The following is a 23,895-nucleotide window of genomic DNA, read 5'->3' on the forward strand; positions in this document are numbered from 1 at the left end:
CGCTGGGTGTCAGCGGCAGAAAAGAGACGGCTGTCACCCACGTTTGGTGACAAATGTTGTGTGATGGGCGGCGATGGGTGTGGGCCAGGCAGGGCCTCGGGGGCTGAGCGAGTGGCGGGGCTGTCCCGGCGGGACTGCCCGGGAGCAGCGCCTCAGGACACAGCGGGCTGCGGCCGCCAGACGCGCCCTGCAGTGCCCCGGCTCCTGCCCGTGCCAGAGCCCAGCACGCACCCGGACACGCACCGGGCACACGCCACCACTCCGTGTGGCGGCACAGAGCGCGGCGCCACGCAGAGCCGGGCAGGGCTGGCCCATCCTGCTCTGCAGCGCCCGCTGGGGCCGCGCCCCGGGTCACCTTGCCGGGCACCCCAACGCGCCTGCGCGGCGCCTGGCTGCCCTCAGTAAAGATGGCTGCCCCCGGCTCCTCCATACTTCAGGCACCGGTGAGAGCCGCTTCCGCCCGCCTCCAGTCACATGACACGCGGCCCTTACGGAAGCCCGATGGGGACGGAGGCTGCGTTTGGCGGCTGATCCGCGGAGCGCGGCGCGGTGCCGCGGTGCCTGACGCGCTCCGGGCTGGCAGCGCTCCCCGGCTTCCTCTCGCCGCACCGGGTGAGTACGGACCGCCGGGGCCTGGTGGCAGCGGCCCCAGTTCCGCTCGGAGGGCTCGGCCTGCCAGCGGGGCCGCAGCCGGCCCTTGGCCGCGCTCGCAGCCGGAGCCCCTTCAGCCCGTGTATCCCTCGCGGCCCCGTATCCGCTCAGCCCCGGCTCCCGGCTGCCAGTACCGCTCCCCGCCCGGCCCGGGGCCCTCGGGCTGTTCCCCGCTGCGGGGTCACTGCCAGGGTCGCTGCTGTGGGGGCGTTCGGCAGCGGGACAGGCGCCGGTGCCGGGGGCTGCCCCCGCCCGGGGACACGCGGGGGCCGAAGCGCCGGGGCCGCGAGCTCCCCAATTCCCTCGGACACTGTGGGCTGGCCCGCCGTGCCGACCCCCGTAAAGGGAAGGAAGCACCTACGCCCCCTCTGTTCCTCTGTTTCCGAATGCTTTGAATGCCGCCTCAGCGCAGCGAATAGTTGGGTGTTCCAGAAAAATGGTTATCAAAATGACGTTTTTCTTCTAACGTTCGCCAGTATTTTTTTCTTATTAAAAAAAAAATTAATATACTTTTGTATTAAAACATTCTGCTGGAGTAAAACAAACCTGAAAGAATGCAGCCTTTAGTGTTCTGTGATCATATAGCCTTGCTCGTGTGTAATAGGTACATTTTGTTGATGTCATCCCAGTGCTAAAGGAGAGGCACTAGTGTATTGTCTAAGTTCAGCACCTATAACTGTACTTTGCAGAACAGCTTTCCACGTTTAAGGCTATGGCTGGTGCTCCTCTCCCTCAGAGCGTTCTGTTCATGCTTTGTTAGTTCACTGATCCGTGTTCTGACAGTTATAGGGCCCCGAAATAGGTCCTTAATTCGTATCCTTAACTTCGCTCTTTGTCTTCCTCTTCCTTTTTTACTTGTCCAAGGGTATCTGGACGCTTGCCAAGGGAACACTTCGTAGCTTATGTGCACATGAACAGAGGATCGGTGAAAGCCATATCGGGATCAAACAGTAATGGAGCTGGAGAAGCTACAGTTTGGTGTGGCTTGTAAAACCTCCTCTGAGCTCAGTGCTGACAGAGCTATAATGTTACCAGAGCTCATCTTGTATCTTGGGCTCCACACTGTGCAGAACATTCCAGCTTGCAGCACAGATATGGCCAATGTCTGATTGTGGCCAAAATGCTGCCAAACACCGTCCCTCACATTTCTATGCAGTGCTTCATCCTCATGTCTTCTGTTCTTGTTTAGGAGAGGGAGGTACTCCTGTGTCTTTCTGAACATGCTTTTTCTTTCTCTTTTGCCTTATCATCCTCTGGATTTCCTCCTTCCTTCCTTGCTTTCATTAAATGCTGTTGATGCTCATTTGCATGTCAGCTGTTCTCTGTCTATTTGTCCTGTATTTGTGATTAGATTTTTATTGTCTTACCATTCTCAGATTTCTATTATCATGCCTCTTTAAGAAGTACTTATTTCTGTAAATATCAATTTTAAAATCCTCATTCTCCTGATTTATTATTAATGCTTTCTGTAAAATGTTTTGTGTAACAAGGACATTGCAGAACACCTAACTTTGGTTTGTTCAGAAGCTTCGTTAAAATGTTTTATGTGTTGCTGAGATCTCACTATTTTTTGTTTTGCTGTTGTCTTGTAAAAAGGAGTAAAAATTGAAATCACTTTGACAGCAAATCCAGTTCACAGTGGCACAAAGTAGACAAGAGTAGGATGATAGTGAGGTATTGCATCTGTAGGTCCTTGACAAGTGCTGCTAAACCTACACAGTGCTATTTAGTTTATAAATACTTTTTACCACTGTCTGGTTTTGTGTATGTTTTGCCTTGCAGCTGGGAAGCAGTTGTTGTGCAAGCAGATTTGTGTCCAAAAGCCACACCAGGCTGTGGGGAAGCTGTGGTGCAAACACTGCTGCAGGGCAGGGATACTTCATCACTAACGTCGGAGCCAGCCAGGGTTTCCAAATGAGAGTGAGCAAGCAGGGAAACACCTTTTGTCATACGTGAGCAATAAGGGTGCTTGAAGCTGTTGCCAGTCAATGCTCTGGGTATTGTAAGTTCTTAAAATTTGGACTCTCTTGACATAATGATTTTTATGAGATCAGGAAATGCTTTACTGATCACAGACAATGTTAAAATGAAAAGCACCTTTTGGAGTGTAGACATCTCAGAAGGCTGTGTATTTTGTTCATGTCACTGGCTGATCTAACCAATGTCTTGCAAAAGGGACAAATCTAGTTTGTAAAATCAAAGGGCAGGGATGAAAAACCTCCATGTGAAAAGGTTAAAATTCATGAAGTGGCAGATCCTTAAGCACCTCTTGAACTGCTATAAAGTGTTTATTCCTAAATAAACAGGTTGTTTCACTTTCACTCGATACAAACAGTGAGAATTAATACAGGTGGATTAAATGTGCAGCACTTCAAGTATTTCTTGTAAAACTGATTTTTTAAGGTTACACAGTGGTCTTTTTGCCTGCTCCCTGATCACCTGTACTCCTACTGTGCTACAGTGACACTTGGAGATGATTGAGATACTTTGATCTGTGGTCACAGGAAGCCTTGTGAATAACACTGAGGCCGGAGGATGGGCTGCCAGGTGATCACATCTTGGGTATTCTCAGTGTGTGTGCATTCATGTGTGGCACGGTCTAGATCCTTCCCTGTGCCTCTGTGCATTGTGTGAAGGTTATTCAGGGTTTTATTGATCAGTGTGGCAGTATTGCTTATTGAGATGGTGGAAGGGAGGGCTCCTGGGCTGTCTCCCCTGCCTTGTGGCTGCTCTGCACTGAGGCCTTTTGCTCTCTGAGTTCTGCACGTTCAGCTCAGTGAAGTGCACGTGCAGCCACAGACGTGGCCTTGCTGCCAAAAATAGTAAAGGAATGTAGTTACAATTTCAATGTCAAACCCTGCCTTTTTGCCAGGATGGGTTACTTCATTTAGGGTCCTACTTAAGCAACAACACTCAAAGATTTTGTGCTAGAGTATACTATGCTTTGCATGGGCAGATTTACCATGAAAGCTGTATTTACATGTTGTGTACGTGTATATATATGTCTAGAAACTTTGTTTTCCTATTCTAACCCTAAAAAACCCCATCATCTCAGTGTGAGCTGTTGACAAGCCCCCCAGCCATTGCCTGGATGAAAAGTTTCCCACAACCAGTTCTTGCAGCTCAGTGTTTCCTCTGGAAGCCCCTTTCCAGCCCTGCTCCAAATGCTTCAGGGTGTCTCTTAACCCAGCCCATTACCATTATCTGGGTCTGAGCCATCAGCAAGGTCCTCTGGCCACTTTCAGGTGACCAACTTCTCCCAGCTGGCTGGTCCCCTTCCAGCCAGCCCCAGGCACAGCTCTAGGATTTCTTTTTCTCTCAACCCTAAATCTAACTTCAAACTCCTAGTTACCTTGGTCTTTGACACAACTCCCAGCAACTGCATTAGTAAGTTTCTCACAGCCCAGTTTCTAGGAAATTCCTCCACCACTTCATTTGAAATCCCACTGCTTTTCTAGGAAAATGTATATGTAAAGTATTGACAAACTCTTTCAAGTTTAAATAAAGTCTTGTTCTCTCTCCTCCTCATCTTGTATCAGTTCAGGAAAAGTAAGATGCTGATTAAACTTCTCACTTCTATATTTTTCTGTAAAAGAATTTCTGCACTTGGGAAGGGTTATGAATTTTCTCAGTTTTCAAGCTGATTTGACAGGCTGTTGATAAGGAACTTTGTCCTTGTAAGGTGGGGTAAGATCTGGTGACTGATAGTGAGCAGGAGGCTGCTGCTCAGGCTGAATCTTTTCTGTCATTTCCCTGCCTCAACATGCAGTTTTGTGAGACTTCAGCCATTTTCTCAACAATCAGTATACTGGATTTATGTAAATGCAAATCAATAATTTTGATTTCTCACCGATCCTGAATAGATTTCCTATCAATCCTCCCAGTTCTTTGATGTGTTTGTTTATGTTTCTATTTCTGCCAGACAGTGCAGGAATAGTACCTTAGCTGCGGAATTTCTGGGTCGGTTTGTTTTGATTTTTTTTTTTTTTTTTAATTTGTCATGGCTCAAGTTGAGGACCCTCAATTTGAGCATTGTCTACAGTATCACTTTGTTCTTCTTTCATTGCCTGCGCCTCTCAGGACTTTGTGACTACGGTTCCTGTGAATTGGTTCCTTTAAATAAGACTCTTCATTTAGGATCTCCCCCTTGCCAGGTAATTGAACAAAGCGTCTCGTTTCCGTGTGGTGCTGGGTGGCAGCCGGGCTCTGAGCGCTGTGGCTTCCCTTGGCAGGATGAGCGGGGCCGCGTTCCCGTCGCCCGCGGCCGAGATGGCAGAGATGAACCGGCTGCAGTACGAGATGGAATACACCGAGGGCATCAGCCAGCGCATGAGGGTCCCCGAGAAACTCAAGGTGGCTCCTCAGAACTCTGACCTGGACAAGGACAGCCAGGAAGGATTTCCAAATGCCAGTGTAACCATGCAGGTTCCAGAGCGGATTGTAGTGGCAGGTACGTCTGGGTCGCAGTGCAGGTGAAAACTTAAATTAGCTCCCCAGATTTCTGGATGGAAAAGATATATATTGATATGTCATTTTAAAAAGAACAACCGAAAATGCTTTCTACTGTTAAAAAGCTCTTGTGAAGTTTTCTTAAAATGTTTCATTAATAGTTTTGGTGTAGCTCATAATGGAGATAGCTGATGAATTAATTATGAACAGAAGGTTTAATTGCTGATGTTTCATCTTACTATGTTATTTTTGGAGAAAAAAAATTACTGTTTATTGATTTGCACCTGATTTTTAGTAATTAACTGTAAGCTAAAGTAACTATAGCTAGTTTTGGGGATGGACTTTATATTTGTCATGCAAAATGTGTTTGAGTTTAATCAGAATGCAAATTTTGTTAAGAATCTGCCTGAGTGGACTCTATCAATATTACTTTAGTATTTGTGGTTATGGGCTTTACAGTGATAGATCTAGAAATGCTGAAGGTCTAACAGTTTGCAAAATGTGTGACATGCATATATTTTGTGCATTGATGTCCCCAAAGACGCCACTGGTGGGACTGTGTCTTGAGTGCTCTCACTTGCATAACGGTTTGATGTGGTTCAGGGTTACTCAGGATCATTGTCCTCAGAGAAACTACTCAAATAAAAGCCAATGTGGTCTTTATTAGCACTTTTAACAGTAGTTTTTAGCAGACCTGTTAAAGAAAGTTATACTTTATCATTTGGCACAGGCAGGAGAAATTACTGCTGTGATGTCCTTTTGAACATTAAGCCTTCAGGCCTCAGAACAATTTGCTTTCTATTGACAACTGATGTTCTTGCAGGTAATAGTGAAGACATTCCATTTTCCAGACCAGCAGACCTTGACATTCTTCAGTCTACTCCATTCAAACCACTGGCATTGAAAACTCCTCCCCGTGTTATTTCTCTTAGTGATCGACCACTAGATTTTTTGGACCTAGAAAAACCTCCACAGCAGACACCTCAAAGTGAAGAGGCCAGTACTTATTTTGCTTTTTCCTTAGATGAGAAGCATTCTACTAAAGAAAGTGAAATGACCAATGATTTCTCTACTGTGCTGCAGATCAACTTGGTGCTGACATATGTTGGGAAAATAAAAAAAATTTTTATTAGCGCTATAGTAGTTCTGTTTAGACTTTGAAGTGGCAGATGGCCTGGGATTGCCATGCTCAGTAAGCTTACTCACTACTTACAAAAATAAAGTCATAACTACTCAAAATACTAACAAAAAAAATCCTTGTGATGAAGAGAAAGCTACAAGGTTTGTTTTTGATTTACAGAGTATCAGAAAAATATAAAATTCTTGTAATGTATGTAGTTATGCATTATAATGTATGTGGTTAACTTCTGGACTTCATAGCCAGATGACGTAACACCACACAGAACTAATGAGTTTTAACAAAACTCTGAAGAAAACAGCTTCAAAGTATGGTATGACATTGACATCCAGCTAAATAATGGCAACTGACACTTTAAAAATGGAAAATAATTTATGAAGCTTCATATTCTATAGACTTATAAAATACAGCATAAATGTATTTATCTCTGGTGGTAGGAAGTAATCCCAGAATGGGTAAGGCTGGAAGGGACCACTGGAGTTGATCTAGTCCAGCCTCCCTCAGCAGGGTCATCCTAGAGCACGTTACTCAGGATTGTGTCCAGAGGGCTTTGAGTATCTCCAGAAAATATTCAAAATTCTGTTGGTTCATAATTTTGGCATCAGGTCACACAGCTAGGTAACAACAGGATTGCAGTGAGTTTGGAGCTCGATTTTCCATGTAGCAGCATCAGGTCTGTCACCAGTTGTTTTCCTCACAATCCCTGTGAAAGCCGTGAAAGCGTGCCCGTGTGTGCGAGGTGAGCCGTGGCTGACGGAGCTCCCGTGCCCAGCGCTGTGTCCTGGAGCTCCGTGGCGTTGACGTGTGCTGTGCTCCGTGTGCAGGTGCGCTCGCTGGGAAGGCTGAAGAGGGAGCGCTCCATGAGCGAGAACGCCACGCGGCACAACGGGCAGCTGGCCCGCAACGACTCCGTGTGAGTGCAGCCCTGGGACACCTTCCCTTCCCTTCCCTTCCCTTCCCTTCCCTTCCCTTCCCTTCCCTTCCCTTCCCTTCCCTTCCCTTCCCTTCCCTTCCCTTCCCTTCCCTTCCCTTCCCTTCCCTTCCCTCCCGGCATCCTCCTCGCTGCCTTTTCCCAACTAACGTTTTCTATGTTGTGGCAAGAGCAGCATTTTAACTGTTGTAACACCAACCTTGTTCTTCTTTTCTATGGGTTTTGTTTAGGGAGGTGACCTCTTGCAGTGGATGAGTGGAAGTGTTTATGGGCTCACAGTTGGTTTCACCAGGAATTGTTATTTCAGGAGATTTTTCAGTTTCTGAGTTGGTATAATACTTTTTTCTCCCTGAATTTTCAGGAAATTGAGTTCTTTGTGCATCAAAATATTCCCAATTCTCTCACTGTTAATATTACAATGATTTTCATTCATAGGAGAAGAAATACTTTTATTTCCTCATAAATATTAGAATAAGTAATTTTTTTGTGGTGTCACTGTGCTTCATGTATTGGATCTGTGAGTGTATATATATCTTAATCTTTTTGGACTAAAATAGCAAGGAGCATTTAGAATTGGAAACTTCACCTATTGTTACCATCCAAGGAAGCAGTTCTTTGGGTGCCTTCTGAAGACATGCATGTCTGTATGTTTTTATTAGATATGATAGTCTTGGATTAATCATGGCTTAGTGTGAGTGACAGCATCTTACCACCTGGAAATAACTGGTTTTGTAATATAACACTTAGGAATCTTTTATATCCAAGTTTTAATACAGCTGCCATAAGGAATACTTGCCTTAGGAAAGGCTTTAGATTTAAGATTTGAAATACGGGATTCATCTGTCTCAATACAGTAGACTGTATAACACTATTGCTAAATCATCATCAAAATAAATTTTCAGTAACTAGAGGGAAAGAAGTGCATAGCCTACTTAGAGTCTCCCTATTTTTAGTTTAAAGTAGATCAAGTGAATTATGCCCTAGAAATGCCTGTTTTCTTCTATTTACATCAGGGGCACTAGGAGGTACTGTGTGTACTACCTGTTAATTTGGCTAAAATGAAATGTACTCTGATGCACGTTCCAGATATGTTATACTTCTTCTCTTCCAGATATTCATGGAAATATTGTTTCATATCTTTCCCTTCTTATTTGGTCAGACTTTTGGTTCATGCAGGTTTAAAGATTGTACATGTCTAGGTGCTCAGGTCTGCAGAGTCACACAAACTTCCTGAGTTGGCAGCAAAACTTCGATTCCCATCTTTAAGGTCCTGATCAGCTCAGTCTCTGGGTGTTCTATCAGCCTCCTCACTGTCCAAGTTCCCTGGAGTGTCACAGTACTGGATACTCTGGTATCCAGTAATGTCCCATTGGACTGGTCACACAGCAATGTTACTTCAGAATGGCTTTCTTTTGCCCGTCTGGTAGTTTGGACACAGTGCATGCTGGAGTACCATGGTCTTCATGTGATGGGAGCTTCCTGTGGAAGCATCTCTCCCTTTGATGCTGCCAGCTCAGCTTTGCCAGTCCTTGATGTATTGCACTTAAATAAAAGTCACTTTTTTTCTAAAAGGAAAAAACAGATGGTAAAGAAATTCTTGCAATTTCTTGAAATTGCTTTACACTTGATCCCAGTGTTAGTTTACTCTTCCAAAAGTCGTGGGCCATGCCAGCCATCTGAGAAAATAGTAAGATTAGCTCTGCCTGTAGTTGCTGTCAGATTTCTCACACTTCCGGACTTCTTGAATCTGAAAATCCCAAATCTGTAAAATTCGCCCATGTGCTTTGCTGTCACTCAATAGTTATATATAGAATTACTGGGTTTACATGGTCTGAATGTTATTTGCTGTCACAGTATTTTAATCTACTATCAATCTTTCAGAGGCTTAGCAATACAATAAACACGTGGAGTCCTGTAAATTTAGAAAGGCTGTGATAAAGGAACATATAACTGGCAGCTGGCATAACTCAGTTATCATTTACAAAAGCCAGGAAATTATGACACACCTGGAGATTAGTTTTCCTCACTTGATGCCCGTGCTAGTGCTTGATAAGGACTGTCAAATAATTCATAATTCCAATGCCAAGCACCTTCTATTGTATCTTTTTGATTGAACCAGGATCTCTTCTCTTGCTTGTAAGATAAATAACAGCTAGATGATATTGAGCCTTCTGATCTGTAATCTCTACTGCCCATGTGGAAGATATCCTTCTTCTTTGCAGTATTCTGCACTTCTGACCTGCAGATAATGTATTTTAATAGAACTTCATTTTTCTCTTGTCCTCCCTCTTATGACAGAAGTTGTGCTTTGTCTAGTGTTAGATCATCTGCTTTGAAATCACAGAGGTTCCTAGAAATGGCTTCTTTCTCTGTCATAATTGTTTCTTCTGATTCAGTATGATCCAAAGAAAGAAATCACTTTGAACATGCTATGGCACTCTGATGCTGAGTCTGACATTTCTCCTTCATCCAGGTTTTGTCACTCTCCAAGTGGAGAACATGACTTTGTACCTGGCTAACTCTCAGGAGAATGTTCTAGGAATTCAGATTGTAAAAACTCCACGGTCACAGTGGACCTTGTGTGGCTCCCACAAGTGCAGAAAGGCCTGGCCTTCTGTACTTGGTGAAAATGTAAACTCTTGGCTCTTGTTTCCTCACAGTTTAAGCCCTCAGGACATATAGTATAAACTGCAAAAAAAATGACGAGTTTCATGTAAATCTATTCTTTGCACTACAGAAAATTTAGTTCTGCAGCTGTTGCCTCATATCACCTTGAAATTCCTTTACCATCCGGAAATAATAATTTTCCAGTTAATTACAAAAAATAGAAGAAACTAGCTGCTCCTAAAGTTCTTGAATCCAGTGTTGTTGGTTGAAAAAATAGTTTACTTCTGCACTAACAAATGTTGTGGTGCTCTACCTTGACAAAAATCGGCTCTTTGTTTTTGTGCTTTGGCTTAGTTCACATCTTCAAATAGAAAAGGAAGTTCACATGGACTGTTCATATGCTGTGATGAAGATTGAAGATGTGCTTGGAGCACTGCCTTTGAAAACCTTTGTTTTCAAAATATGACTACACTTCTCAAGTTTTAGTCTTGGGCACTGTTGTCCTCCTTGGACGAAATATTCAGATGCACTGTGTGAAATTACAGTGCTTGACTTAGAAAGTGACAAAATTAAACATTCTGGAATAGATTTGCAAGTCTGAGTTGGCTGGGCTCCCTGTCACTGTGTTCTTGGCACACATATAGTGCACAAATAGTGGTCTCTCTTCCATTGCCTTTTTCTTCTTGTCATCCCGTTGCGTGCAGAGACAGTTCTGAGGAATTTTTTTGGCAGCTGGGCTTTACTAAAGTCAGTAATGCGTTTCTCTAATGCTCTTAGAAATCCTGGGACTAACAAGTACCTGCTGGTACAATAACTGTGTAGCAATAATGACAGCTCTCTAAATTACAACCCCTCTATTTCTATGGATGCTTACTTAAGAGATTACAATTATTATTCAAGGTGGCACAGATCAGATACTGTCCCAAGAAATAAAATGCCACGGTTCCAGTCACCTCTTTCGACTAAGGATTGCACGTAAGCCTGAACATTACCTGGTATATGAAAAGCAAGAGTGTGTTTAATTCTGTAGCTCTCTGCACTACTAATATTCTGACTAAGTACCTGTAGTTTAGAATATAAAATTTGAAACAGCTACACTGTATGTGTGGTTTCTAATTTTGCTCCAGGGTTTCTCAAACTTCGCCAAATTGTTTCCCTCTGTAAAGAGCATAGGGAAAAACACCTGACAGCCAAAGAAAGGGACAAGTAAATTTCAAAATAGCTTTAATTCATTTGATACTTTGTTCTTTGGCTAGTTTGGAGTAGCTGGAGAAACAAAGTTTTTTGTTGGTTATTGCCAGCCAATGCTGAATACAAGGATTCCACTTCTGTACTGAAAATCACCAAACCACCAAATGTGCATGGAAAAGTGGGCAGCACTTAATTTCTTTTTGCTCCAGCCTTTTCCTTACAATAACACATCTTTCTAGAGAGTTCAATTTCACAGTTTGAGAAATTCTGTTCTTCATGCAAGTCATGGAGGAAAAGGTAATGATGTGCACGTCTGTCTATATGCTTGAATTTAAAGTAACCTTAATTAGTTAAATCTGTTTACCTCTCATTTGATACTACCAGAACTACAAGTCAGAGAAATACCTGAAATAAAGCCTGTATACACCACAAATGCATTGAGAAGGTTTAGGGGAGATTACTGCTAAGCTAAAAACTGCATATAGCAAAATGCTACTGTGCTCTCTCATAGTAATGTCTGTAATTTCATCTTGTTTGGTTTGGTTCTGAGCTCTGAAATTGACTGGTGTCTGTAACCAGGGAGGAATAAAATCAGTGGAGCTGTATATAAGAATTCTTTTCAGACACGAGAAGCAAATTATACCTACAACTAAGACCATTTCACTAGGAATGGAGGAGGGAAGGGGGATGGCCACAATGTCTAAGGATAAGTGCTCATACTACATATTAGAAAATTTCCTTATGGCAGAGATGGATTTTTCTTCTGTTATCTGGGCTGATTTGTCTATCAGGTAATTGCTTCATAATATTTCTTCTACATGGTCTCTGACATCGTCCAAAGGATTGCCAGATGTTTACAGGACAGCAATTTCAAATCCTGAAAAAGGAAAATAAAAGAAAAATTTTGCTTCTCTATCCACCCCATCATGGCCTTTGTGCCCTTCATAGAATTATTCTTATTTTTTGATTTTTCCTTATTATATAACTTTGAATTTAGTCAGTACACGTAACTTAATTCTAGAGAATTCTGTATAGTTTTAGTTAAAACTGGTTGGGTTTTTTTTGTTTTGCTTTTAAATTTTTTAGAATATTTTTAGTATATACAGAAATCTGTGTATGCAGATATCGTTACTGTAGTATTTATAGTAACACCATTCTGGACAACAGTAACTCCACAATGTTTTCTGTATTGCTATATGTTTAAATATTATTTGCTACCTTTTTTTTTTTTTTTAAGTTGTCTTTCACCCTATTCTGTACATCTCTGATGTACAGGAAAAATTAGTTTTAATGTAAAACGTACTGTGAGTTCAAGTGTTAACTCTTCCTTTGTTTGCCTCAATCTGGCAAATCCATAAGGAGTAAAACTTCTGATAAATTCATTTTAGTTGCAATATTTTGAACTTGCCCTGCTGCTTGATATTTTTCTTCTGAATATTGGCATTTCTAGTGCAATTCCGTAGTAAAATGTGTGGATGTGACCACTACTATTGATTACAAAGTAGAACTCGGCATAAATACAGAAGAAAGGTGGATTCCACAAGTATGGGAGAACAATAAAAGCTGTAAGGAAGCAACTCAATGTTTATTGAAGTGTAGTCTGTGGCAGCCTGAAAAGGTACCTGCTCTTGAGGTAGCAAACAGTGACCAGTGCCAGCCAAGCCCCAGCTGCTGCAGTCTGTGAGTGTCCCTTGGAGCCCAGGATGGCTGAGCTCTGCCGTGGGTGAGGTGACATTCATGTAACATTCTTTGCTTCAGTCTGTTCAGTGGAACTTTGTCTCACTTTTGTGATCTTGCTGCCAGCCACGTGCAGAGCAGCTCTGCTCAAAGTCAGAGTAGCCACAGAATTCTGACCCAGCTAGAGATTAGCCAAATATCAAACCAACTTCCAAGTACTCAGCATTAATGTTTTATTAAAACACCAATGTCAAAAAGATTAACATTTTAAATCCAAAGCTGGTGTAGCAAAGCACAAGTGGCAAGGAAATGCATTGAATTATGGGTGCTAATCTAGGGATGAAAACTAACCCAAGATTTAAAGGGTACAGCAGTGTGCACGTGGCTTGCATGTGTGTTAATATTTACAATTAAGTTAACACTAATTCCTATTAAAAAAGCATCTCACCTCTAATAAAATTTCCAGATTTAAAAAAAAAAAGTCTTGCTGTGTGCAGGAAGTGACTATTCACTTTGAATGTAAAGAAACATAAGCAAATCATAGGCAGTTTATCAAAACTATTTTCTCTCTGGTAAAGTGTGGTATAATGCAAATGGCCATGTTTGAATTTCAGTACTGCCTATTTTAAACAATATTTTTCCATCATAGTCAACAAGTTATATCATGTAATTTGTTGTCACTGGGATGTGAATTTTGTACTGTTTTTTGGAATTTGTTGCAGTTTGCTTTTAAATTTGTTCATGTGCAAATCAAAATACTGTCTTGATCACAACTTCCCAAAAATTGTGTTGAAGGGATTCTGTGTGAGATTCTCCTTACTGAAAAAGGCTTGTGTTCTGAAAAGAGATTATGTGTAGGATTTTCTTAAAATGCCAATGCTTGTAAAAACTCTCATTGATGTCTGTGGGGACTTGAACACTGATTTCAGCAGGTACAGTTTTAGCTGTACAAGCACTTTCTTGGACTAACCTGTATAACAGAGCAAAATGTGTCCTTATTACTGCCTGTGTTTGTTTCTGATGAACGTGTGTAAATGCAGCTCATAATCCCCACACTACTGGAATTTGGGACTGTTAGCTTACATTGGTGGGAGAAGGGTAAACCAAAAGCAAGCAATAAGCATTTTGGAATGGTGTCTATCTGAAAAGCTTTTTTTCATTTAAAATCTGACTCTAGTATTTCTCTCTTCATTAACTGTGCTTGTATGAACAGTGTGACCCCATCACTGCAACAGGCTCGTGTCTGTCCTCCCAATATGTTACCTGAAGATGGAATTAATCTTTACTCTGCTCGTGGCATTTTGTCGTTTATCCAGTCTTCCACTCGTAGGGCTTACCAGCAGGTCTTGGATGTGCTGGATGAAAACCGCAGGTGATTGGTTGTCACTGATTCTGCCAGCTTCTGCTGCTTTGTTTTCTTTTCTTCTTTTTTTTAGTGGAGTTTGGTTTCTGTTTACACAATGATGAGATGAAATTATTTGCTTTCGCTTTCCTTTGCTTTCTACTATTCATAAGCAATTTAAATGTCCAAAATTCACATTTCAAAATGCTTCTGTTTCAAATCTAGGATTCTTTTGGTTTCCTTCCAAATAAAAATCTTAATAGGAAGGGTTAGCCTGTGGCTGCAAGGGGTTGTGCTGTTCTGAGATTATCAGCATATTCTGCAATTAATACTTGACCCTGAGCCTGCAAATTTACAAGCCTTGCCTTCTGCTTTTCTGTTGGTGAGCAGTGGTGCAAATCAATAAGATTGGGTTGATGATGTCATAAAGCATTAAAAAATTGTGTAGAAACAGAATAGAATATTAGAAGGCATTGTAAACTACTTCGATAATGTGTCAAGACTTGCAAAGGTTATGGTTTATATTTATATATATGTTATACACATGTAATTATGGTTTATGGAATTATTCTCTCTGGTGGCCATGTGACTTATGGTGGCTACCCTGTATGCTGAGAGCAAAAAAGGGCAGGAGACACTTAGGAGTTGTTGTTCCTCTGATTTTATGGATAACCTGACACTTGGTGAGTAATGAGCCAGAACAAGCCTCATGGCAATCCCTGGTTAGTTATCTCCATTCTCTTCAGTGGAGTTTTGCTCACTTGGTGTATCCTTGGACTGTCTGGATTTGGGATTTGGAAGCGTTCCAAGACTGGCGTGTTTAACACTATAGAAACAGTCCCAAAGACTAATAATGGCAATATTCTTTTACCAAAAGCTATTTCCATGTTAGTTGTATGCCAGCACAGAAGTTCAAGTAACAATTGCACAGTCTCCAGTGCAATGGCTCAGACCTCTGGGGCTGGCCAGGAGGTTGAATAAGTGGAAATAATTGGTTAGAACACTGGGAGGAACTGCTCATTTCTCCTGCAGTCCTTCAGTGTGGCCTGTGCTAGCAAGTTCTTTGAAATTTGCCATCTGCCTCTGCTAATATCTCAGCAATACACTTACTGTGTGCAGTGTGAAGTTTAAATTATTTGCTTTCTAGTTGTTTTGGTCATGAAATGTGACTCTCAAGCCAATCTTACTGTGAATGTCTGTGTGTTTGCAGTCATTTTCCAAACTGGCACCTCCTGTAGCTCACCATGTTTGCTGACCTGACAGTATATAAATGCCCATATTAACATTCCTGAATTGTAAAGAACTCCAGTCTTGCTGGCCTTTGTGTTCATAAACTGGGACTCAGATAAACAAACAAAATTAGCTGCATAGAAAATTTTCCCTTGAAATACTGTGAGCTGGGTGCTTAACTAATGAATTACTTAATCCTGTGAAATACCAGGCTGTAGCTGTTAAAATTTTGATGCCTATCTATCAAGAGTTGGGCATCAATACTTTTTTCCTTATCAGTATTAAAACTGTAAAATTATAAATTGATTTTGCCAAATTAAAGCTCCCAGATAAGAAAAAGCTGTACTGTCTATGAAAAGTAACACTTCTGGATCTTGAGTTAACAAGAGTCCTTGTTAAAACATAGATTGGAGCTGCAGCCCTTTTCCCAGTCTGCAGTGAAGCTAACAGGTTTTATTCCTGGTTTCTCTTGCCCGTGTTTTCTTGGATTCTGGAAAAAAAATCCGTATACATACATACACTTTCAACTTAGTTAAATTATCAGAAAAAAATCTAGGCTTCTGTATACTTCAAAAGCTGCATTATTCATCCTGGATTGAGTTAATTTTTGAGGTGTTCTTACTAACCCTCCTAGAAGGGATGGGAAACCTGTTTCTAGTCACCTATGAATAAATAGGTGCTAAAATAATGAACTTTTCAATAAGGTGAAAGTGTATTCTTTGTGGCTGGGTGCTTAGACACCCACCATTACAGCTGGCGTGGGAATGTGAAATTTGGATGATCCACTTGCATGGTTGCAAAATATTGTTCATTTAAAATTGCTCCAAACCTGCACTCTGTTCTTTTGCTCTGTGTAATGTGCTTTCTATCTCAAAGCCTTACCTATTTTAACATTTTATGCTTAATACTTGAAGAGATCTTTTAAAACTAACAAGATCTGGCTGTGTATTACTCACTGGAAATATTTTTAACTTGTTTTATAGCTTGTCTTTTTTTTTTTTCCCCAAACATTTTCCAATCTACTAAAACTGCTAACGGTAGGTGCTGATGGTACTGCTGCAGATAATGAATTATGCCTAGCTCAGCCAGCACTGCTCACATAAAGAGTTATTTAAATGAGCAACAATTTAATGATCACTATTTACTCTTGCATTTCCTTCAGCTTGGACAAGGACAATAGGTCAGTTTTGGTTTCTAGTTCTAACCATTTTTCTGTTTAAATTTCTGTGGAATGACTGTAGGGTCTACTCCTAGTGACCTTTAAAGATTGATCTTTTATGCTCTAGGCAGCAGAAGAAAATCTGAAAACAAACCAGCCAAACAAACAAGCCCCTAGAAAACTCCACGCATTTAAGGAGATTTTAGTGATGTCTTAAATGCAGGAAAAAGAGACAATTTCATATCTCTACAGACTTGTTTTGAAATCTGTACTTTATCTAAACTGTTCTTCATCTCTTGAGGAGGAAAAGAGCATGGAGGAAAGAGCCTGGCAATTTATCATTTCCTTTCTTTAGGGTAGGCCTTTCTAAAAAGACACTGTCCTTTTTAAATGCTAAACTCCACCCACATAATCATATCCTGAGGTTTTATAAGATCATTTTTTATATTGAGAAAGTTAATGATATTTTTCATTGTAGAAATAAAATGGGAAGTGAGTTAAGACCATCAAAGAGGGCCACACTTGACTCTGGCCTGGAGTAATAATTAGTTCAGAGGGAAATGGGATGGGTGTGTAGATGAAGGAGGCTGGGAAAGGCAGCCCCAGCTTTGCTGTACTGCTGGCAGCACTGGGACAGGCAAGGGGAGCCCTTTGAGCCAGCCAGTCCTGTCTGTACTTCAGGAGCTCACCCAGCTCATGTCCAGAGCACACCCCTTTATCCAATGCCCATTCTTATGGCCTTGCTGACACTTGCAGAGCTGTTTCACAGTTCAGCCAGAGCTGAGCACAGCTGCTGCCTCTGCTCAGCAGAGTGTGTGCTGGCCCCAGTCCTCCACTCACAGGCACAGGAATGATGGAAGCTGGAACCAGGTTCTTGAATTGTCCACCCCTTGTTGTTTTCCTCCCAGGCCGTGTGTTTAGGGTTGCATCTTCCCTGTGGAAGCAGCAGAAGACAGAGCAGGTTCAGTTGCTCCTTGCCTTACTGCCTGTTTTCCCACTGGTATTAGATTGTATTCCTGAGCATTCCCTTCAAGTCTGAGGTTGCAGCTGTATTTGCAGGGAGTACATATGACCTTGGTGTTATGGCTTCTTCTGGTTATGCACTAATATTTAAGATGGAATTGACAGAAGTAGCCAGAAAATTCCAAGTTGTAATGTACGCTTATTTTTTTAAAGAAGGACAAACATTTAACGGCTGCCTATATTATACTTGACATTCTGTATTTCCCAAAAAACTTGCTGCTAATTTTGGGGTGAGGTTCTCAGTTATGAGGCCACTGTGATCTATGTAATCAGTTATCTGTTGATAGAAAAAACCAAGGAAGTAGAAGAGGTGGGGCAATATTGTGGTATTCCTTTTGGGTCAACCTGTAATGAAATTAAATGTGAACTGTAAAGAAAAGGAAGAAATCACCTGCAACTTCCTAACAGCCTAGCTGTGTTGGGAAGTCAGTTCAGACTTTAGTTTAAGTTCCTGACTTGCACAGATCCCAGAGTGCTCTGGGTTTGTGCCTTGCTGTAGCCCTCAGCTGTCTCCAAGCCTGTGGCTTTCCTTGGGAAGAGCAGTTGTGAATTAGGATTGGCTAATTCTACAACAGCTATAAATCTTTGTTTGCCAAAAGATAGCAGAGAGGCTGACTTTAGAGAGTGCTTGAGACTCTTGTTCTCATTACACAGAGTCCAAATGTTTGTGTCAGATTGTGTGGGAGGTGCCTGCTGGGTACTGGCACTGGCATTCACAGATCTGCCTGTTATTTACAGGTGGCCTAAGTTCTCAGAGAAATTCTGTGACCTTCTCCATAGTTTGCTCGATTTCATACCCTGTCTCAAAGTATTTAGTTGTAGCATCTGTCAGAGAAGATTTTAGACCAGCTAATTATTTCTCTGGTTAGGAATAGTGCTTTTTTTGATAACTTTCTGTGAGACCATGTACATTTAGGTAAGAACATTTTACATTGCACATATCGGAGACTGGGCTTTCTGTTTTGTAAAACACATCATGCTGGCCTAAGTGCCTGAGAGGAGAGCATTGTGGTGTGCACTTGTGCTGCTAACTAGACTAGGAGCTGGTCCCAGTAAGTAGTTGTCAGGTAGCAGAGTTTGCCAAGGCTCCTAGATCCAGATCTTTTGAAGTGAAGCTGGTGCCTGTGACATTTTTGCATGGTTCTGGCTGGTTTCAGGCCAGGGCACAGTGTTCTCCCAGCCACCTTGGCCCCAAGGCTCTGCCTCCTACACAGACCTGCTGGAAAGATTTTCATACCTAGATTCTTTGTCTTTGCAGTATACGTGGGTTAAATGCATGGTGCAAGTATCTCTCTCCAGTTGGCATTGATAAAATGAGAGAGATTGAAAAGAGAATTTAGGCTCCTGCAGAGTTTGTTGCACACCTGTGATGTGGAACCCTAATGCCTCCTTACCACAGGCACTGTTCAAGACATCTGCTTGAAGCCTGTAGTCACTTCTCCCTGGAGAGATCTACCTCTCTTCAGACTACACACGGCCCTTAGGCTGCCAGCCCAAGTCTTCTGATTTTCAGCTAGCATAGATGAGTACAGGAAAGGCAAATCTCCCCTTTCCCTGCAGGGAGCAGAGGATGATTAAAAGGGCTTTTATAAGTATGTGTAATACATTAATTGATTTCCTGTTATTGTTGGGTGAGGTTTTAGACTTTGGGGGTAATTATTTTTTTTAAACCTGAAGTTTCCCATGTTTATAAGGCTAACAATATTCTCCTTAGTTTCTATCCCAATAGTTTGTCATCTGTAAATGAAGCTGCTTCATCAAAAATTTGCTTACACGTCTTAGCTGTACAAATATTCAGTGTTAATTAAATATGAATGAGAGACATATGAAAGTGCAATTTACAACAAAATAAATTCTAGAAGTTATATTGAAACAGAGTATATCTGGAAATATTTTCATGTTCCTTTGTTCTTTGTGTTTTACCTCTTATCTCTTGTTTGTCATTTCCTGTTTCTGTCATGTGCTTTCAATCTACAAAATCCTGCTGTAGGCCAATGTTACGTGGTGGGTCAGCTGCTACCACTTCCTCTAACCCTCATCATGACAACACCAGGTAAAGAGCATTTTTTTGTTAGTCATGATCCACTAATACTGAAATCAGATTTCTGTTTCCCTCTTTCCAGAAATGTTATTTTAAAACACAACGCCCATTTTTATGCTGCCTCTCAGCTCTTGAGATATTTCAGGCCTTTATTCCTTCCCCATCCAGGTCACTTGCCCAGATCTCAGTTGTCTGCTAGATACAATGTGCTGCAGAACTCTGGCTCAGGTTAATGCCTGAGGGGAGGGGAGACTCTTACATTACATGAGCTGTGTAGTTCAAGTATTTGCTGTTTAATAGGGCGCTTGCTAGAAAGCTTGGCCTTTACTCACCTAATTTGGAGGTGCTCTCAGCCTGTTTGTTGGTTGTAGCTGGAGGCCTTTTCACTGCTGTTGTCTTGGTGGATTGACATCATTTCAGTGGAACTGGGTAAAAGACTGACACATAATCCCATGGTCTGGATGATGGGGAAAAAATAATACTTTCACGTCCATTTTTCCCATTTGCCATTTAGCCTTCAGTGTTTTCATGGAAATAGAGGTTAGATTTGTGTTAAAGTATAAACTGGATTCAAACAGGTGATTCTTCTCTAACTCGGGAATTCAGTTTCTAAAATGATCCAAGAGATACCTCCAGGGGTTTTTTGCTGGTACCCTCTTGATTTAACACTTGGAATGGTTTGGAAATTGTGGAGCAGCAGTGATACACTGTTATGTGAGCTGGGAGGGAGGTGTGTGCATCTCCCTGGAATGCTGACCCTTGCTTCCTCTCCCAGGAGAGGGTGAAGGACAGCCGTGCTGTAGGTCTGGTGGAATTTTCTCATTGTTTTACCATGTACTACTAACAAAAAAACAGCTACAAAAAGACCCTCATCAGAAATCTCTTCGGTATTCAGAGGACCTGTAGAGTAAGTAAAACAGTCCAGACTAGGGCAACTCTCATGTAGAAATAGCAGTTCTTATTTAGAAACAAAGTATTGATGGGCAGTGATACGTGGAAACCGGACAATTTGTTGGGAGAAGAGAGGCTGCTTGAGCTGTGGCCATTCTAGAGAAGTTTCAGGAAAGTGATGGAAGAACCTGCAGTGCAAAAGTAGTTTCTGCACTTAGGAGCATTCTGCAAGCTCCAGGAATTCTACTCATATTCTTGTTAGTTCAAGTTGACTATAACTACCATTAAATGCTTAACGTCCTTTTGGGTATTTTTGCTCCATTTGAGATATTTGCAGCAGTTCACAGGTCCTCATGAGAAAGGAAATCAAGGGGAACTGATATTGGAAACTTTTTTTCTTTTTTAAGACAGAAAGTGAGAAGCTCAGAAGTAGGTGGAAGACCAGGAACTGCTTTACCTGTTAGTTGTTGGAAATGAATCTGGTTAAGATCCAGCACTTGGATGATCAAAATACAAACCTATATAGACTCTCTGCCACTTTCGAACTGATAATAAATATTCTGTATTTATTTAACTTGTCCTGGATTTGGAATAATGCTCTTCTTAAATTCCTGCATTCAGAAAACTGAGAGCGCCCTGGGAACAAACTTTCTAATGCACACAAAGTTCGGCAAGCAGTGAGTGACTCTGCACTGGGCTTTGTTTTCCAGATTTTCTGCCTAAAATACAGAGATTAATGTGACTGAGGTACATAATCACAGTAAGTGTCCCCTGGGATATTGAAGTAGGTACTGAGCTTAAGACACTTTGCAAGTCTGGTTATTTCTACTCTTGCCAGGTTTCTTGCAACTTTGGCACTTTAGGTCAGGCAATGTTCAGGTTTCATGAATCAGTAAACTGGAAACAGTCTTTTGAGGAACTGTGTGTCAGCAGGAAGTTTGTGTGGAGAATTTTAAGTGTGGAGAGCAATCAACCTGAATTTAGTCAAGCACTTACCCACTTCATATGTGTTTGTGCTTTATGCAATTAGGATCCTATTGAAATGCAACTCTGTAACAGCTGCAAAAAAAACCTGTAATTCTTGTCTCCATCACCACCAAAATATACATCTACTAGAATGTTGATAAAATCTGGTACTTGCTGATCTGCATGGCTGAGACAGTTGAGCCCTCTCCTTTATTTGATAGATACGGTCTGTCCAACTTTGATACGACACTCGAGGCGACACCAGATGACATGACAGTCGTAGATGCTGCCTCCTTAAGAAGACAGGTATGTAAAACACGGTTAGGACAAAGCTGTAGTGGTAAAATGGGGGAGAAAGTCTTCTCTATGACTGCAAAGATACCCACAACAAACAAGGCAAAGGCTCCTCTCTGTGGCCCTGCTGGACTGCCCTCACACATTATGTATTGTTCTGGGAGTCTGGAGAATCTGACTCCGTTTCTGTTCCTAAATAACAGGGACTGCAGGATCTGATCACTACTGATTGAAGACAGAAAGTCAAACTATCAACTGTTTAACATCCCTCCATTTGAGATACTAATTTTACATGGTTATTCAGAAACTTCTAGAAAGTGTGGCAGCTTTTAATGAAATATATTAAAAGCCTTTATTTGTTTTTAGATAATCAAACTTAATCGCCGTCTCCAGCTCCTGGAAGAAGAGAACAAAGAGCGTGCTAAGAGGGAAATGATCATGTATTCCATTACTGTAGCTTTCTGGCTACTCAATAGCTGGCTTTGGTTTCGGCGCTAGACACAGCTCTCAGAAAGATTTACTAGTTGAAAACACAATTTGCAAAATTCCTTGTTTCTGTTTGATTCTATGCTGTTTTTTAATGAATACACTGGAAACTTACACCACAGATAAAGGCTCTAGAATTGCAGTGTTAAAGGGACACCTTGTTCAGTTATAACGTATTTAATAGATTTGCATTGCAAATGCTGCAGTATCCTCCTTTGCATGCTTCTCTGTAAACATGGACCAGCCCATGGGGAGTCTGCTTCATGCAGTGTGAGTGGTCTCCAGGACTAACCACTGGGGGCTTTGTGGAGTGAAGAGAACAAATGGAATGGGTTTGGAAAAAACAAACAAAAACAAAGGAATAAAAAGTCATTTTTATTGTTCTGTTGTTAGATGCAATTAAACAATTGCACTAGTTTTCCTTTAGTCCAAGTAGTTTTGAGGTGTGCCATAATCAAGGAGTGTGTCCTGTTTCATGAGTATGTTACTTGTTTGTGTTCAGGTTCAGTAATAAAAGGAATTCTTTGCTAACATGCAGATTGTCCAGAGGTGTGTAATATGTATTTTTTTTAGGTTAATTTTGCGGATGTTTTTCTATAAATTCCATTTTTAAGCAAGCTGGTCTGTGAGTGATCAAAATATTATGGAGTACAAGATTTTGGTGTAGTATCTTTAATAAAATTCTCTCCAAAAAATCCCAACCCCAAACCATTGTTTAATATAATTTTAAGAGAATTTATTTCAGACTTTATGTAAACTATTAGTCTTTGAAGTAAGTAGTAGCAGGGGCCTGAACAGCTCCAAAGCAGCAGGTGGGCATGTGCCAGCCCTGCAGGTTGTGGCGCTGGTGTCAGGCTGTGTGGTGGCGATGGGGGCCAGCCTGGGCTGCCCTGATCCCGGGCTTAGTTTAAACATTCCCTGCTCAGCCTCGTGCTCCACCTTGTGTGCGCGATGTTGTCACAGGGGTGCTGAGCGAGCTCCCTGCAGGCTGGCGGCTTCATACCCCTGGCACAGCTGCAGCAGCCGCGCTCCTTGCCCGGGCAGTAGGGAACAACTCCTGCGGCAGTGACAGCACAGCGCTGCTTCACTGGGAACGTTCCTGAGCACAGCGCGACCCAGAGCCCTTTTCGGGCTGTAGAGGGGCACAGCGGGTGAAGATGGTGATGCACAGCAGCTGCAGAGGAGAAGAGCCGGGGGCTGTTTCAGCGCTGTCCTCACAACCCCCGCAGCACAGAGGCCCCAGTGCCGTGCCAGGGCTGTCCCTGCACAGGGGACCCAGGGCGGTGCTGGGCTGCACACGGGGCATGGGCAGTGCCGCAGTGCCTTGGCATGGACTGGGCATCCCGGGAGCAGCAGCACGAGAAGGCCTGAGGATTTTGATACAAGTGCTGCAGGAATGCTGCTCTCATCCATTTCCTGCGCTGTGGGGTCAGGGGGGCTCAGTGTGTGGCTGCTGCACTGCTGTACAGGCTCCTGCTCCTGCTTCCTTGGCTTCTCCCACAGGGCTCTGGCACATGTGGCACATGTTCTTTCTGAGCTTTGTTTACCGTGTTCTGTGACTACATCGGGGCGTTTGCTGTGCATGTTTTCTTACCGTGAATGTTGAAGCGTGTGCCTTTGTCTTTTAGTAAAGACGATAAAAAGGGCCAGGCCTGCTTTGCACATTTTCTGCATTTTCATGAGTTTTATACCATGACCTTTGCACTCAACGTGTACTGTATGAACTGATGGTTCAAATGAGGGCTGAGAGATGTAACTGTATAGGCGATAGTCAAAAATAAAGCTTCTTTTAAGTGCACAAAAACGGACTTTGTCTTGC

The 23,895-nt window shown here is 42.2% G+C and overlaps 1 protein-coding gene across 21 annotated transcripts; it reads left to right on the plus strand.

Annotated features, from left to right (window-relative positions):
- Positions 1-452: 452 nt before the first annotated feature.
- On the plus strand, positions 453-22,609 carry MFF (mitochondrial fission factor). 21 transcript variants are annotated; one of them, XM_088170746.1, is made up of 12 exons: positions 472-612; positions 3,113-3,198; positions 4,732-4,805; positions 4,884-5,101; positions 5,924-6,096; positions 7,063-7,151; positions 10,677-10,751; positions 13,858-14,016; positions 16,379-16,396; positions 19,389-19,451; positions 21,518-21,602; positions 21,957-22,609. In XM_088170746.1, exons 4-12 carry the CDS (start codon positions 4,885-4,887, stop codon positions 22,086-22,088), a joined length of 1,011 nt encoding a protein of 336 aa, XP_088026872.1. In that variant the 5' UTR covers positions 472-612; positions 3,113-3,198; positions 4,732-4,805; position 4,884; the 3' UTR covers positions 22,089-22,609. The 21 variants fall into 21 exon arrangements, with proteins under 21 accessions (XP_088026870.1, XP_088026874.1, XP_088026875.1 ...); XM_088170744.1 differs by lacking the exon at positions 3,113-3,198 and having other exon boundaries at positions 453-612; XM_088170748.1 differs by lacking the exons at positions 3,113-3,198; positions 16,379-16,396 and having other exon boundaries at positions 453-612.
- The last annotated feature ends 1,286 nt before the right edge of the window (positions 22,610-23,895 follow it).

Source organism: Sturnus vulgaris, chromosome 10, assembly GCF_052056855.1.
Source record: "Sturnus vulgaris isolate bStuVul1 chromosome 10, bStuVul1.hap1, whole genome shotgun sequence".
NCBI classification, from domain to species: domain Eukaryota; kingdom Metazoa; phylum Chordata; class Aves; order Passeriformes; family Sturnidae; genus Sturnus; species Sturnus vulgaris.

What these genes read in the sequence shown, in the direction of transcription:
- MFF (XM_088170744.1), top strand. Translation starts at nt 4,885, where the DNA reads ATGAGCGGGGCCGCGTTCCCGTCGCCCGCGGCCGAGATGGCAGAGATG. An exon ending in AGACACCTCAAAGTGAAGAG is followed by an intron (nt 6,097 to 7,062) that starts GCCAGTACTTAT and finishes CTCCGTGTGCAG; the next exon opens with GTGCGCTCGCTGGGAAGGCT. An exon ending in CCTCATCATGACAACACCAG is followed by an intron (nt 19,452 to 21,517) that starts GTAAAGAGCATT and finishes TTTATTTGATAG; the next exon opens with ATACGGTCTGTCCAACTTTG.